Source organism: Rutidosis leptorrhynchoides, chromosome 7 (genome assembly GCF_046630445.1).
Source record: "Rutidosis leptorrhynchoides isolate AG116_Rl617_1_P2 chromosome 7, CSIRO_AGI_Rlap_v1, whole genome shotgun sequence".
Lineage (NCBI taxonomy): Eukaryota > Viridiplantae > Streptophyta > Magnoliopsida > Asterales > Asteraceae > Rutidosis > Rutidosis leptorrhynchoides.
Window position 1 is genome coordinate 108,188,303 of NC_092339.1, and position 16,881 is coordinate 108,205,183.

The window sequence follows — 16,881 nt, forward strand, 5'->3', positions numbered from 1 at the left end:
TTTTTTTTCGTTTTTTTTGGAATTTTTTTTTCCGGCATCAAGATAACACGAAAATATGAACATTTAGAAGAGACACTTCGTGATGAATGTTATTATTTAGGCGGGAAAACGATCGACAAAAATAACATTCAAGATAATATTGTTCGCGAAGAATATGAACGTTTTTTTTCATGTTTTGTGAAGTAAAATTTAGCCCGATTTAGAGTTTAGGGTTTAGGGTTTAGGGTTTGGTGTTTTGGGTTTATTCCATAAACCCAAAACACCAAACCCTAAACCCTAAATTTTTAAACCCTAATATCTAAACCCTAATATCTAAACTCCAATAGCTAAAACCTCAACATACGCTCGAAAAACACGATAATTGTTATATATTACTTCTTCGAGCGTTTTCCCGCCAAAATAAAAACATTTATCACAAAGTGTCTCTACTAAATGTTCATATTTTCATCTCATCTATAATGTTCGTGAACAAAGTTTTTTCAAAAAAAGAAAAAAAAAAAATTTGCTTCCCCCGCTTCCCCCCGATTGGTTACTTCCCTCTTGATCATATATATATATATATATATATATATATATATATATATATATATATATATATATATATATATATATATATATATATATATATATATATAATAACTTAATTAAATGTCGTTTTCATTCTTCCCCAGATCATCACTTAAAATCCTTAGCTATATATGGTTAATCCTTGTTAATGTTCAAAAATGCAAGTCACGATTTTAAATCTATTTGAAGAAAAATACTAATCCTTCTCTCAGCATTAATTCACCATTATACTTCACACTCACATTTATTTATCGCAAATCATTATATCCTTCCCAAAGAGAAACATAACAATGCCTTCCAATGACGGAAATGAGTATACACAGCTTGTGGACCGTCTGAAGTCATACAGTAACATTCCAGAAGATTTGATATCTTCCTTACTGAAATACAATTCGACCATAGACCAATCAAGTCAGCAAAACATGTTCAGCAAACCTATTCCATGGATTGGGTTGTATATCGCGTCAGCATCTATGTTATGCATCCTGGCAATGGTGGCAGATTTGATACATGGTGTGAGAAACCGAAAACTGTGGTTTGCAAACAAATATTTCAGACTGAATGCTGCTTCTCTGTCTGTAATAGCTGTCGCAATGAAGTTACCTGTGGACCTAAGTAGTATAATGCCAGGTGTTGTGGACAAGAACGTAAAGCTTGTAAGTATGGCCTTTATGAGCACCATGATGGCTAACTTATTGACTTCTTTAGCGACCATGACCAACAAAGAACTTGTCGCAAATATCATTGGTCTGGGTATTCTGGTAATTACGATGGTTGTGAATGTTTGCATTCAAATAGGAACGGGCCTTCTACCTCATTCTCATTATGATCAACATTCAAAAGCTACTCATTCTTATTCTGATACTATACAACAGTCATTCAAGTCATTTAAAAGTATCGGAATCTATGCACCAAATTTTGTGGTTATATTACTATTGCTGTTCGTGATACACACATGTTCGGCCTTAGCGATTATAACATGTAAGCAGATATTAGAATCGAAATACCAAGAAGTTCACGAATCAAGTTTAATGGACGAACGACAAGGACCATTACATGTTGAGAAGTTAAAGCGACAAGTGTGTAAGTATTGGACCATGGCAGAAACTGGAAGCCCCCAATTCATGACAGCTTGCTTACCTACAAGCTCTGCTTCTGGGGTAATATGTCTTTTTAGTTGTTTCTTAACAATATCTCTTATGCTAAAAACAAAAAATTATCTACGGGACTACAAATCGGATTATAAGTGGTCAATGGTAGTGATTCTTATAGTACAATCTTCTGGTGTCTTATTAGGCTCAATTTCCCCATTATGTAGATGTTTTACACCTTTAAGATTCAAATTTTCTGAAAATTGGAGTGGGAATTATATCTTGCCTGATAAAGAAGAGAGCTATTGGATCAAAAAGTTAAACGATTTGAAACAGAGTAGTACTGCATACCCGTTCCATAGCCGCAAGTACAAGATTGTTATTCAGAATTTAAAAATCGCGATTCTTAATATTTGTATAATAGTTCAGATGTTGGTTGTGTTAGTGTGTAGGTTGTTAGTGTTTTTTCAAACTTTCGTTGTGTTTATCATCTCAATTTGTGTATTCCTTATGGAGTGGAGAATGCACAAGCGTAGTGTATCATTATCTACTGTTACTATGAATGAGCCTGATCAGGTGGAAGAAAATGATGATCTTACCAAGTATGTTTTGCTACTTCAAGATGATATAAAGCTTCGTGAGACAACACTAAAACGAATATCCCAATCCTTAAACCGCTTTATTCAAAAGGTTCAAAAGAAACAGCCCGACCATCTAAAAATGCTTATAAACGAATCTAGCGGTTTTGAAGGAGTTGGAAACTATGATAACCATCATATTCCGAGTTTACTGACAACAGAATATCACAGTTCCTGGAGTTTATCGTTGGTAACCCTGACAACCATCGCCATTTCTATTCCTTACATCCAAAAAAAGAAGGTGGACAGGTTGCTAAGAGGTGTCAGTGAAGGTCTTGCATATGTTGCACTGGTGGAAGAAAACCTTAATGCCACAGATGACTACGTAAGTATCAAAAAAGCGGCTAGAACTTTATGGTGGCAAGTTGTGCAAGACTCCAACGGGTTAGAATATAAGTTGGCATCACCTTGTTCAACAACACAAGTTCTCCATCTGTGGAAGAATACAGCTATAAGGGAGGTCAAAAGTACAGATACTTGCACGCGTATTTCTGCCAATTCAATATATCGTATCACCGAAACGATCATACATTCGTACAACACTAACATAGACCACACTAGCCATGAGGATCTATTTGCACGAATATCATCAATGATCTCTGACATACTGGCAGCTTGTCTCACCAACTTACCCAAAGTCATAGTAATAAAATGTCACACAAATGCAATCGAGAAAAGGGAAGTGAGTGTTCGTGCTGCAGCCCAACTTCTTGGTGAGACTACAGAGATAATCACTATCTTACAACGTCGCGCACTTCCAGAATCAGTGGATCAAGATGATTTACCGTTCATTGACAAGTGGCATGCAAGTTTAAATCACATTCCCTGAAAACGTACGTCTTCTCTTTTTAGAGTAATGGAGTAAGTTTGTGAATATATGTCTTATTTTGTTCTATCTTTATTTATTGTAAATACTTTTAACAGTTTCGCATGGAACTGCAGAATCAAGATACATACACTTAAGGACATCATATATGATCATGGCGCACTTGGAATGCTCTACTCAAACTAGTCAAGAATGAACATTAAGTACATGATTTGTGTTTCTATTTCTCTTTACTTTCAGTATATTGTTAAATATTATATGTTTCTCATATGTTATAGCTTTAGTCTTGTTTTGTATCATAGCTAAATGTGTCCTTATCCCGTTGGTAAGGTCGTTTGATTATGTTTGCTTAGTTTGGTTAGGACTTGCGTTTGATTTCTTTTGTATTGATTTCTACTTTTTGATTTTCGAATCCTTTATTCATGTTATTACGTTTTTTCTCAAAAAATATAAACACAATATAGAAATATCTTTGTTTCTTGATGTTTATGTTATAATAATATTGTTAAATTGTTAATTGTTGTGAAGTAGTAGTCAACCAATATATGGACTAAAATCATTTACTCTCACCTACTAATATACTCCTGAGTCCTAACTAGTTTTCGAACCCTCGTTTCGCGCTGGGGGTTCGGTTTTCAATGTATTTTATTGCGTTTAGTTTGTAAAATTATTTCGTGACTAATGATGATGTCGTTGAAGCGCAACTCGAGTCGAACTAAAAGGTATAATCCGTGAAAGATTTTAATGTTATTTTAAATTAACAATATATGTGCATCTCCGTTTTTCGCTATGGAATTGTCGACTTTTAAAAATTTAACGTAAAATCAACGTGTATGAAAAGTACCTCAAATACTTAGCGTGTTTTAAAAAGCGTCCATTTTGCGTATAGTTAGTGACATTGTGTTCCTAAAATTATTTCGAGTTTAACAATGGTGTCGAAAAAATATAACTCGTTGCGAGCGAGAAGATATGGCCTGTTGAATATTTGGTATTTAAGAATTTTTATGAAAATGAGTATTTGACACTTTACTTCCCTGTTTGGGGGGTGGATTTTAATATTTGAACAAAGTGTGAGGGCTTTTTTTGAAAAAAAAGGTGGAAAAAAGTGAAATGACGAAAGCGCCCCTGGTTACTATTCATCACTTTTGTCTATTAGATAGTATATTAATATTAATTTTAATAGTCCCCAGAAAAAACTTCCACTAACTCTATTCTACACCAATAAAATATCTTTCTCTACTATTACTTCTTTTAGTGGATTAAAATACAAAGTAGACTATTAATTTGAGACATCCAAAAATAAAAATCAAACCTATTGAATTAGAATGGAGGGATTACCTTTTAAAAGTTATCCCTCCTCATGACATACGAAGAGCGCTATTGAGTACAAATATATATGACTACTTATATCAATATTAGAGATATTTGTACTCAATATTTTATAATTATGATTTATATCTCAACCACTTATTTATAATAGTTGGGGAGTGTGACTTTGTTCCTAAAAAAAAACATGTTGTTGAGTAATGGTAATTTACATTGGCGCCTCAAGTGTCGAATAATGGCATTTCACATTGCCTCAAGTGTACAATGCTAACAAGCAGGTTACCGACAGTGTCTTTAATAATATTGATACTGCATACCAATTTTATCAATAGCATGCACAAAAAGGCGATTTTAAAATTTAAAATTCAACACAGAAATCAATTAAACGTCAAAGGTATGTAGATGGGCCGAGGACGGTAAAATTGAAATATTTTGTTTGTAGTAGGCAACGGTTAAGAACAAAAAATAGCAGTTATATATATGTTAGATGGTAATGATAATAACAAGGAGCAAAACAACAGTATTGTAGCTATAAATGTAGATGTCAATGTGGAAGCTAACAACAAGGAAAAGCATAAACGAACACGACCATCTCAACGCATAGGTTGTGATATCGCGTAAAAAGTCATGTCTTTACTTACGATATCTACTTAAATTTTGCATGAATTCAAGCAAAATAGATCTATAAATGCACTAATCAAGTATGTTTTGCTAAACATGACTTCTAATACACAAATTGCGGAAAAGCCGAAAAAAGAGCCAAAATTAGGGTTTTCTAACCCTAATCTCAAAAATTTACCTAAAAGACCATCACGAAAGCTCAAGATTACCAATCGAAGCTGTAAATACTTATTTAAGAGACGTATAAGAAGATCAATCAAAAACCTAGATGCTCGTATGATTCATATACAAAGATCAAGACGTTCCAAGACTTACACACCCTAAAAACACACACAAAACCCTAATCACACAATACTTCAAATACATCTGCAAGAAACATCAAGAGGTGAGTTAGTGGATTGTGTGACACTATTATAAGTCTAAGGAACCCCGATAAAGTGCATGTAGCGAACTTCAAGTCAAAGCGCATACCGATATTCAACAAACGTACTATTAGAGACAAGTATACGACAACTATGGAATGCACAACTCAAACTGGCGACCCATTTAGCTAAACTGGTGACCTAGTTAGCTAAACTGAAAACCCGGTTAGCTAAACTGGTGACTCGGACTCACCAAACTGGCCTTCCACCTTTTGATCGACATTCTATTGGTTTTCATGCTTTTCCTCATACTATACAACACCCATTAAGGGCATATAATACCGACGTTTTCTTTACAAAAAGTTATGTGGCTACGTTAATATGGTTACTCTTGATACAGATATGTTCAGCTTTAGCGATTCTAACAGCTAAATAGATATTTGAATCGAAATACAAAAAAAAAAAAAAAAAAAAAAAAAAAAAAATATCATGAATCATGTTTAAAGGACCAACAACGAGAAATATTGGATGTTCAGAAGCTTAAGGAGCATGTCTGTAAATATTGGACCATGGCTGAAACTGGTAGCCCCCAATTCATGGCAGCTTGCTTACCTACAAGCTCTGCTTCTGGGGTACTGTATCTTTCTAATACTGCTCTAATGATAACTCTTATGATTAAAACAAAAAATCAAATATGAGACTACAAATAGGATTATAAGTGATCAATGGTAGTGATCCTAATTGTCCAGCTTGTTGGTGTCTTAATAGGCACAATTGCCCATTTAGTAGATCATTTCTTACAGCTTCAAGATTTGAGTCCACAAATTTGTCTCTGGGGAGCTACTGGGCTAAAGGATTATACGATTTGAAGCAGAGTGGCGCTGCATACCCTTTCCATCACCGCAGATTCATATTGAATATTTACATTCTTCACTTTTGTATTGAAATTCAGATGTGGGTTGTGATGACATGTAAAATTCTCGCAATTAACCCAGCTTTCTTAGTGTTTTTCATCTCACATTTTGTACCTAGTTTGAAACGGATAAATGAGCCTCAGGTGGAAGAAAGTGAAGATCTTCGCAAATATGTTTTGCAACTTCAAGATGATATGGAGCTTCCTAACACAACAGTAAAACAAATATCCAAATCCCTAGACCGCTTAATTCAAAAGGTTCAAAAGAAACAGCCCAACATTCTAACAACGCTTATAAGCGAATCTAGTGGTATTGAAGGAGTTGGAATGTATGTTAACCATCATATTCCGAGTTTACTGACAAAAGAATATCGCAATTCCTGGGGTTTATCGTTGGTAACCATGACAACCATCGCCATTTCTCTTCCTAACATCCAAAAAAAGATGGTGAACAGGTTGCTAAGAGGTGTGAGTAAAGGTCTCACATATGTTGCACTGGTGGAAGAAAGCCTTAATGCCACAAATGACTACCTAAGTATCCAAAAAGCTGCTAAAACTTTATGGCTGGAAGTTACGGTTGACCACATGTGGTTACAATATGAGCTGCAAACACGTACGACTCCTCAAACTGATTCAACAACACAAATTCTTCATCGATTCAACAGGATAACTAAAAAGGAGGTCATTCCGTTGGAAAGTACATACATGTCTATTTCTGCCGATTTGATGTATCGTATCACCGAAACGATCTTACGTTTCTACAACACCAGCATATACCACGTTAGCCGTGAGGAACTGTTTGCACGGTTATCATCAATGATCTCTGACATACTGGCTGCCTGTCTCACCAACTTACCCCAACTCATAGTAATGAAATGTCACACAAGTCGAATCGATAAAAGGGAAGCGTGTGTCCGTGCTGCAGCCCAACTTCTTGGTGAGACTAAAGAGATAATCACTATCCTACAAGGTCTCGCACTTCCAGAATCGTTGGATCAAGATGACTTACTGTTCATTGACAAATGGGTTGAAAGTTTGAATCACATTCCTTGAAAACGTACATCTTCTCTTTTTAGAAGTAACAGAGTAAGTTCGTGAATATCTCTCTTATTTTTTTCTATTTTTATTTAAATATACTTTTGAAATTTTGACATGGAACTGCAGAATTAATATATATAAGCAGTGGCGGAATTTGAAATCGATCACAGAGGGGGTAAATCAGTGACAGGAGGGGTAAACACTAAAAAAAACCCTTATTTTTTAGTAAAAAAAAAAAATTAGTGGAAAAATTTTTTTCCCGAAAAAACCAGATGGGGCGAGCACCCCCTCCGGGGTACTCTATGTTCCGCCCCTAGTATATAAGGACATCATGTTCATGTCGCTGGGAATGTTCTACTCAAACTAGTCTGCATATTGTTGTGTTCCCGTTTATTATAGCTTTAGTCTTGCTTTCTATTTTAGTTAAATTAAATGTAATCTTACCTTGTTGGTGAGGTCATTTAATTTGTTTGTTTAGTTTGCTAGGGCTTATGTTTGGTTTTTTTTGTATCAGTTTGTATTTGTTGTCTTTAAATCCATTATTAATATATTTATGTTTTTTTTTTATGATCCGGCTCTATTAAGTGAGTTATCAGTAAGCGTCGATTTATTGGCGACTTGACTACCGCTTAGAGCCTAGATTGAATGTCAGGCATGATTTAAAACCCATGAAAATTTGATCCTACCATTTTCATGGCGTCTCTTTTTATTTTTTCAATTTTGATCCTATTTTTTTTATTTTCTTGTTTAAAATACTTATATTTATACTTATTTGCCGGAGGTCTCCTTTGAAGCAATCTCTCTATCCGTCGAATATAGAGAGGGAGAATTTTCTCTACTCTTGGAGTGTTTCACTCGGGGTGGAGAAATGACTTCTCTTTATTCTAGGGTAGAGGAAGGATTGTCTACGTCTCACCTCCCCCATACCCCACAAAATGGGATTGAGTTTTGTTGTTGTTGTTGTTGTTATGTTTTTTTTGTAAAAATAGTATAAAAAGCAATATAAAATTATCTTTGTTTTCTAGTGTCTTATGTTATACGAGTTGTAACGACCCTGAATTTTTCAACGTTTAATTAATAATATTTATTATTAATGCTTGCGTGTTAATGAATGTATTTTATTACATTTACTTGATACCGTACTTGACTTTACATATCCCGACTTGTCTTTGTGACACACGTACTTTGCGCGAATAATATTTTCGAATATTATTTACATTCATGATTATTTATTATTAATCATTTTAATTAACTAAGGTTAGTAGTTAATTACTTGGGCTTATTTATTTAATTAATTGTTACATGCTAAAGACTTGAGCTTTTATTAATGGATACATGTTAATGGACTTGGAAGCTCACCCTACTTATCTTAATGGACTATTAAGGAGCCCAACATTATGTTAATGATGCTTTAAGCTTAATACAAGATTAATTTAGTGGAAGGAATCTAGTTACTTACATATTTACACCTTGTTCCCATGACACTTAGCTTTAATACCATTTCAAGCATACACCATCTCCCAATATATGAAAGTAGCAAGTTGACCCTTCCCTTTTGGCACTCCTTGGCCGTGAACTTCATGGGGAGGAGGGAGGTTTTTGTTTTCAATTTTGATTACTTATTTACTTGCATTCATGTAGTGACCCGAACTTTTCCATGTTTATATATATTAAATGAAATTGATATTTATATGATTAAGTGTTTTCAACATGTTAAGCAATCAAACTTGTTAAGACTTGATTAATTGAAATAGGTTTTATATAGACAATTGACCACCCAAGTTGACCGGTGATTCACGAACGTTAAAACTTGTAAAAACAATATGATGTCATATATATGGATATATATATATATATAGTTAACATGGTATTATGATAAGTAAACATATCATTAAGTATATTAACAATGAACTACATATGTAAAAACAAGACTACTAACTTAATGATTTCGAAACGAGACATATATGTAACGATTATCGTTCTAACGACATTTAATTGTATATATATCATATTAAGATATATTAATAGATCATAATATCATGATAATGTAATAATTTAACATCTCATTTGATATAATAAACAATGGGTTAACAACACTTAACAGGATAGTTAACTTAAAGGCTTCAAAACAACATTTACATGTAACGACTAACGATGACTTAACGACTCAGTTAAAATGTATATACATGTAGTGTTTTAATATGTATTTATACACTTTTGAAATAATTCAAGATACTTATCAAAATACTTCTACTTAACAAAAATTCTTACAATTACATCCTCGTTCAGTTTCATCAACAATTCTACTCGTATGCACTCGTATTCGTACTCGTACAATACACAGCTTTTAGATGTATGTACTATTGGTATATACACTCCAATGATCAGCTCTTAGCAGCCCATGTGAGTCACCTAACACATGTGGGAACCATCATTTGGCAACTAGCATGAAATATCTCATAAAATTACAAAAATATTAGTAATCATTCATGACTTATTTACATGTAAACAAAATTACACATCCTTTATATCTAATCCATATACCAACGACCAAAAACACCTATAAACACTTTCATTCATCAATTTTATTCATCAAATTGATCTCTCTCAAGTTCTATCTTCAAGTTCTAAGTGTTCTTCATAAATTCTATAAGTTCTAGTTTCATAAAATCAAGAATACTTTCAAGTTTGCTACCTTACTTCCAATCTTGTAAAGTGATCATCCAACCTCAATAAATCTTTCTTATTTACAGTAAGATATCTTTCTAATACAAGGTAATACTCATATTTAAACTTTGATTCAATTTCTATAACTATAACAATCTTATTTCGAGTGGAAATCTTACTTGAACTTGTTTTCGTGTCATGATTCTGCTTCAAGAACTTTCAAGCCATCTAAGGATCCTTTGAAGCTAGATATATTTTTCTCATTTCCAGTAGGTTTATCCACAAAACCTGAGGTATTAATGATGTTCATAACATCATTCGATTCATATATATATAACTACCTTATTCGAAGGTTTAAACTTGTAATCACTAGAACATAGTTTAGTTAATTCTAAACTTGTTCGCAAACAAAAGTTAATCCTTCTAACTTGACTTTTAAAATCAACTAAACACATGTTCTATATCTATATGATATTCTAACTTAATGATTTAAAACCTGAAAACATGAATAACACCGTAAAACTGGATATACGCTGTCGTAGTAACACCGCGGGCTGTTTTGGGTTAGTTAATTAAAAACTATGATAAACTTAGATTTAAAAGTTGTTCTTTTGGAAAAATGATTTTTCTTATGAACATGAAACTATATCCAAAAATCATGATTAAACTCAAAGTGGAAGTATGTTTTCCAAAATGGTCATCTAGACGTCGTTCTTTCGACTGAAATGACTACCTTTAAAAAAATGACTTATAACCTGTACTTCCGACTATAAACTTATACTTTTTCTGTATATATTCATAAACTTAAGTTCAATATGAAACCATAGCAATTGGATTCACTCAAAACGGATTTAAAACGAAGAAGTTATGGGTAAAACAAGATTGGATATTTTTACTTGTTGTAGCTACGTGAAAATTGGTAACAAATCTATACAAATCATATCCTAGCTAACTTATATTGTATTATACATGTATTCTAATATATTATGTAATATTGGGATATGATAGACACGTATGCAAATGTTTTGACATATCATATCGACCCATCTATATATATTATTTGGAACAACCATAGACACTCTATATGCAGTAATGTTGGAGTTAGCTATACAGGGTTGAGGTTGATTCCAAAAATATATATACTTTGAGTTGTGATCTAGCCTGGGATGTGTATACACTGGGTCGTGGATTGATTCAAGATAATATATATCGATTTATTTCTGTACATCTAACTGTGGACAAGTAGTTGTAGGTTACTAACGAGGAGAGCTGACTTAATAAACTTAAAACAGTAAAACGTATTAAAAAATGTTGTAAATATATTTTGAACATACTATGATATATATGTACATATTTGTTGCTAATAACAATAATAATAATAATAATAATAATAATAATAATAATAAGAATAATAATAATAATAATAATAATAATAATAATAATAATAATAATAATAATAATAATAATAATAATAATAATAATAATAATAATAATAATAATAATAATAAATATTAGAAAGGCTACCTTAATGTATAAGTCTTTTAAAAAAAATAGATGTCCCTGGCTAGGCTCGAACCCGCAACCTCTCGCTCACCCCTAACACCCCTTAGACCAGCTGAGCTAGCCTACCTTTCTGATTTAATTCCATTTGCAAATATAATTAACCCGTTTTAAGTAGCCCAAATATAGTCCAAATTGCAAACTCATTTTAATACCAATTGATTAATTGGATCTCAAAACAGCCCAATCCTTTATCAAGCCCAAGAATAACTTAATCAAGCCCAATACTTACCTTGTTAAGTCTTTGACCTGAGCCAGATCCGAAACCAGAATAAGAACGACAGTAGCAGGTTAACAAAAAAAAAATTTTGGTTCATCTTCATCTTCATTAATATCATCATCTTCATCTTCATCATCGTTTCTCTCATCAAACACCAACATCATCATCGATCTAATTTTAGGCATCGCCCAAGGCTCAACAATCGATCGATAAAAAAAATAAACAGGGTTAACAACTGCAATCTAAGCTCTCATCAATAATCGATTACATGGAGATTGATTTCAGTAAGATCTCTTACTCTTTGATTTAGATTAAAATCTTAATTTTATTATTAAAACCGATATATGTTGCGTTGATTAAATCGAGGTGGATAGGTTTCAAATATCTGAATTCCTGGTTTTTGATAAATGATTTGGTTTAGGGTTTGACCGAAAATCAGACATAGCAATATTCGTAGAAGTTATACTTCGATTTGTAGTAGTGAATGATGACCTGCGTTTTGTGGATGTTGTTTGACTCGTACAGAAGGTGAACAATGTGGCAGCAGCAGTAGTCGGCCTTGGTGGTGTTTAATCATAACAGAAACACAAGCATCGGTGGTGTGGTGGTGGAAATGTTTTGCTGTATCAACATTCAATAGCAGTAGTAGTGTTGCAGTTGCAAACGTGAGGTGCAGCAGAGAACAACTTGGGTTTGACGGCAGTAAATAGAAAATTGAAACAGAGAAATGTAGCAGCAGTGAAAAAGGACTAGAAAACTAACTGTAGCAGCATGGGTGTTTGATTTAGGTTTACGTTCAAGAAGGAGAAGGAGAGTGGTGGCGGTTTTAAGGGTTGCAATAGCAACGGTAGTGTAGCAGCACAATGGGACTGCAGGTGGTCGTTTTTGCAGTGGGTTAAGCAGAAAAATATGGCAGTAGCAAACGGTATCAACGATATAGTAGAGCACAATTTGGTGTTCGTTTAACGTTTGATTGGGTAGAAAAACAGAAGGTAGATGCAGGTATACATGTGTGATTGTTGGGGTGTTTTTGAGTATTGATTTAGATGGGTTTTGATGATTGTTTGATCATGTAAGAGAACTTATATAACACTAGCAGCGTGGCAATAGCAGCTTATGGTGGTTGATAGGTGGTCTTTGTAGAATGGTGATCGAGCAGGAAGGAAGGCATGAGATATTAGTTTGCAAGTTAGATGGGTGATGGGAGTTTACAGGTAATAGAAGAGAGAAGGGAGATATATCAAGGAAATAGGTTGTGGAGTTTTTAAACATACAACTTGTATATACATATAATATAGATATAAGACAGAACATAGGTGGTTGATTGAGGATGTCGACATAGATCAATATACAGACAGGAAGTACGTAGTTGTTTTGGCCAGGAGAATAAAAGAATGGGACAAATATATAAACAACAAATTCAGTTACATGTCATTGTTAAATTTATATATATATATATATATATTTAATATTATTAATTAATGAATGCATTAACAATAATAATACCTATTAATACAATTAATAAAAATAATAATAACTATAGAAAGTATAATGATAATTGCTGTTAATATTGCTATTAATGATATTAATAATAATATTTATATTAATAATGATAATACAAGTTGTTTTTCAATAACAATAGTTGTAATAATTTTAATAATAATATCTGATAATAATATAAGTCATATTAACTAAAATTTAAAATTTTTACTACTAGTTATAACAATACTGTTTTTAACAATGATAATGATATTAATAATAATGTAACAAATCAAATGTATCAAATTTTATATCTATATATTAAATTAATAATCTCCAAAATATTGATATTTATTTTAATAAATAATAATGAAAGTAATAATAACAACATTAACATAATATCCATATTTTATCTTCTAGTTACATTTATTTATATGGTATTAATTATTTACATAATATATTATATATATTTAATATTTATTCATTTTAACAATATACCTATAGTTCTAATTATGTATAGATATATATATTTTCCAACTACTATAAATATAATTATGTTTTTAAATATCAAGTTTTGTTACATAGATAACTATGTTGATTATATATATTGAAACAATGAATTCAAAGTATAACATTATTCATTTAATACTTTGTTATTGTAGACGACTTATGTTCGAAGTCATTTATCTTCAATATGCTCCATGTTTTAATAACAAGTTTTAGTTATTTGAAGTTATTTTCCCTAATAATGAAATCTCATAGTAGTTCATTAATATAATTATTTATATATACATTTCTATTGTTCGTGAATCGTCGGAGATGGTCGAAGGTTAAATGAATTTATGTAAACTGTTCCAAGAATTTTGAGACTCAACAGTACAGACTTTGCTTATCATGTCAAAAATATTAAATCGTATCGAGAGTTTGTTTTAAAATTAGTCAAAATTTTTCCGGTCACTACAGTACCTACCCGTTAAAGAAATTTCATCCCGAAATTTGAGTGAGGTCGTCATGGCCAACAATAATAATGTTTTCATGACGAATATGAGTTGGCAAATAGAGTTTTATTACCATTGCGTAATAAGGATAAAATATTTCGATTACACGAACAGTATAAATGAGGCTATCACAAGAGAGTGAAATGAGTAAATGTAAAATCGTTTTAACTGATGACGTAGTTATGATCAATTTTCCAGAATTCATGAGATTTGAAGAAAATCTTCGTGATAAGATTTAATTCTTCGGTAATTAAGGAAATTAGGATCTGCTTTAAATGCGATCATCCGTTCTGATTGCTATGTCGAATTTTCGACTATAAATCCACCCCCTCCGTTTCCTTATATTTCGGAGTTCCATCCCTTTTTGTTTTCTTTTCCTGACTTCCAGTCAAGCGAATAATGGTCCAGAATTTGTATAGATTTTGAAATGAACATAGTTAATATTCTAAGAAGAAAATCGTAAGGGAACGATCTTGATTTGGTAAATTACTAGAATATCCAAAAAGATAGAACTATCAATAAGATATGTTCTTAATATGTTTAGAGATTGAGTAGAATGCAAGAGTCGTGTAACATGGCACATGATGATGGTACTGTGAATCATCACGTTCCATTAGAAACTTAGCATAAATTACTGTAATATAATCACGTTGATCAAGTGTCATTATATTATACTAACTCATGCATCAGTTTCCAACACTACTTCAAAAACATTCACAATTTAAATTCAAAGATTTATAGAATATAGAAACTAAAACAGTTTCCTTTTATGAGATAACACAGATAGCGTAGAGAGATAATTAATATCGAACAAGAATATTTATGAAGATATCTTCAGAAATATTGAGGATATTTACAATGAAAGATACGATAATATCTTGGAATGTTAGAACCAAATTGTGATGAAGAAATTCATCCACGATGTTTTAGAGCGATTAAGGAGTAAGGTAATTGCTAAAGATTTCATCAGGAACAGAATCATCAGGATTCTTTAAATACAGGGTTTGGTCCTTGTATTTGTCCTTGGTCTCCTTCATGTTTGCTCGATTCATTTTTCAGAACTCAAAGATCTGATTCGTAAGCTAGAGTGCTTTTCAGAATTTCAGAATGAAAGTTCATAATTCTATGAGGTAAAGGTTATATGTATACATATAATTGTTGATGTAGAAACGCTGCGAGATTCAAAATACTGATTGCTAATTCTCGGTAATTGGTATGACAACTCTCGTTATAAGATGTGGATAAGTATATGATAGGGTTTTAATGAACAAATATAATGATCTTTCGGAAAGTCAAAGATCAACGGAGTTGTTGGTAAGTTTACTGCTAATGTGGTAAGATATAAACGGTTCTCCGGTAACGATGATGAAGGGGTAATCTTTATGATAGAGTTTATTCGAATGAAAAACTTGAAGTTGATTTGTTGGAGCTGTCACAAAATTAGCTAATTTGAAAAGAAATTGCGTTGTTATTTTCGAAAATAACAATGCCAAAGAAGCTAGCACAGATACGTGTTAACATTTGTACATGTTCCGAGAATTTTTCAGGTGCATAACTATATGCGTAAATCTTTTCTTCCGTAGATGAAGTGTGGTTGATTCATCCTTCCGATTGAGGTATTTTCAGGAATCACGAAAGGTTTAAACGCAGATTGTAATCGTCAAGATACAAACGAGGTTTAAGATGAAATCAAGTGGCAAACCTGAAGAATTATTTAGTTTCAAATATTATAATCAATATTTTAATTCATTTTAATTGTCCAATGTCATTAGTCCACAGTCGATAATCCACAGTTAACAGTCCAATAATTCATATATAATTTAATATATAATATTCGAATTAATTAATACGGATCGAGACCCGTGTACATGTCTCAGACTCGATCACAACTCAAACTATATATATATATATATATATATATATATATATATATATATATATATATATATATATATATATAGATGGGTTGATATGATATGTCAAAACATTGTATACGTGTCCCGATATTTAAAATGCGTAAATAACAGAATGACAATAAATAAAGTGCGTAAAATAAATAACAGAAATTAAATGACGATAAATAAAATTGCGAGAATATAAATTGCGAGAATGTAAATTGTGATAATTAAATTGCGATAAATAAAATGTAACCAGTTAGCTAGGAACAGTTAGCTAGGAACAGCTAGCGTGGATTCTTAGCAAAATTCTTCTCATAGTTAAATTGTTTGTTTCTAACAAGTTTTATTTTGTCCAATGTTTTCTTCATTATGCCACTTGTTGGATTCTGATAGGTCCAAATCCAAATATGAAATTTGAATGGAAATGGTTATTATGTGGTGAACGGATTCATATATCTGTGGATGTAAGTAGGATAGAAAATGACTGTTGAATCAGATTGAAAGAATGTACAGTGTAACTTATTAATGTGAAACTAAATATTCCTCGGGTATTACCTACCCGTTAAAATATTTTCACCATTAACAGTTTGCACGAAAGATTTTTTTTAATTACAATCTTTATGAAAATATACCTACATATATATTTTCTTCAGATAAAGTCATGGATTTAATGAGTT

The 16,881-nt window shown here is 32.1% G+C and overlaps 2 protein-coding genes across 2 annotated transcripts; both read left to right on the top strand.

Moving 5' to 3' along the window:
• Positions 1-857: 857 nt before the first annotated feature.
• On the top strand, positions 858-2,842 carry LOC139859507 (uncharacterized). The gene is made up of 2 exons (XM_071848289.1): positions 858-2,680; positions 2,722-2,842. Exons 1-2 carry the CDS (start codon positions 858-860, stop codon positions 2,840-2,842), a joined length of 1,944 nt encoding a protein of 647 aa, XP_071704390.1.
• Positions 2,843-6,000: 3,158 nt separating this feature from the next.
• LOC139859508 (uncharacterized) lies at positions 6,001-7,397 on the top strand. Its single transcript, XM_071848291.1, has 2 exons — positions 6,001-6,068; positions 6,200-7,397. The coding sequence occupies exons 1-2, from the start codon at positions 6,001-6,003 to the stop codon at positions 7,395-7,397; spliced, it is 1,266 nt and encodes a 421-aa protein (XP_071704392.1).
• Positions 7,398-16,881: the final 9,484 nt, after the last annotated feature.

Excerpts from the sequence above, each read along its gene's own strand:
- LOC139859507 (XM_071848289.1), top strand. The coding sequence starts at position 858 with ATGCCTTCCAATGACGGAAATGAGTATACACAGCTTGTGGACCGTCTG. Across the intron at positions 2,681-2,721 it reads GTTGTGCAAGACTCCAACGG|TTCTCCATCTGTGGAAGAAT; the intron begins GTTAGAATATAA and ends CAACAACACAAG.
- LOC139859508 (XM_071848291.1), top strand. The coding sequence starts at position 6,001 with ATGGCTGAAACTGGTAGCCCCCAATTCATGGCAGCTTGCTTACCTACA. Across the intron at positions 6,069-6,199 it reads AGCTCTGCTTCTGGGGTACT|GCACAATTGCCCATTTAGTA; the intron begins GTATCTTTCTAA and ends GTGTCTTAATAG.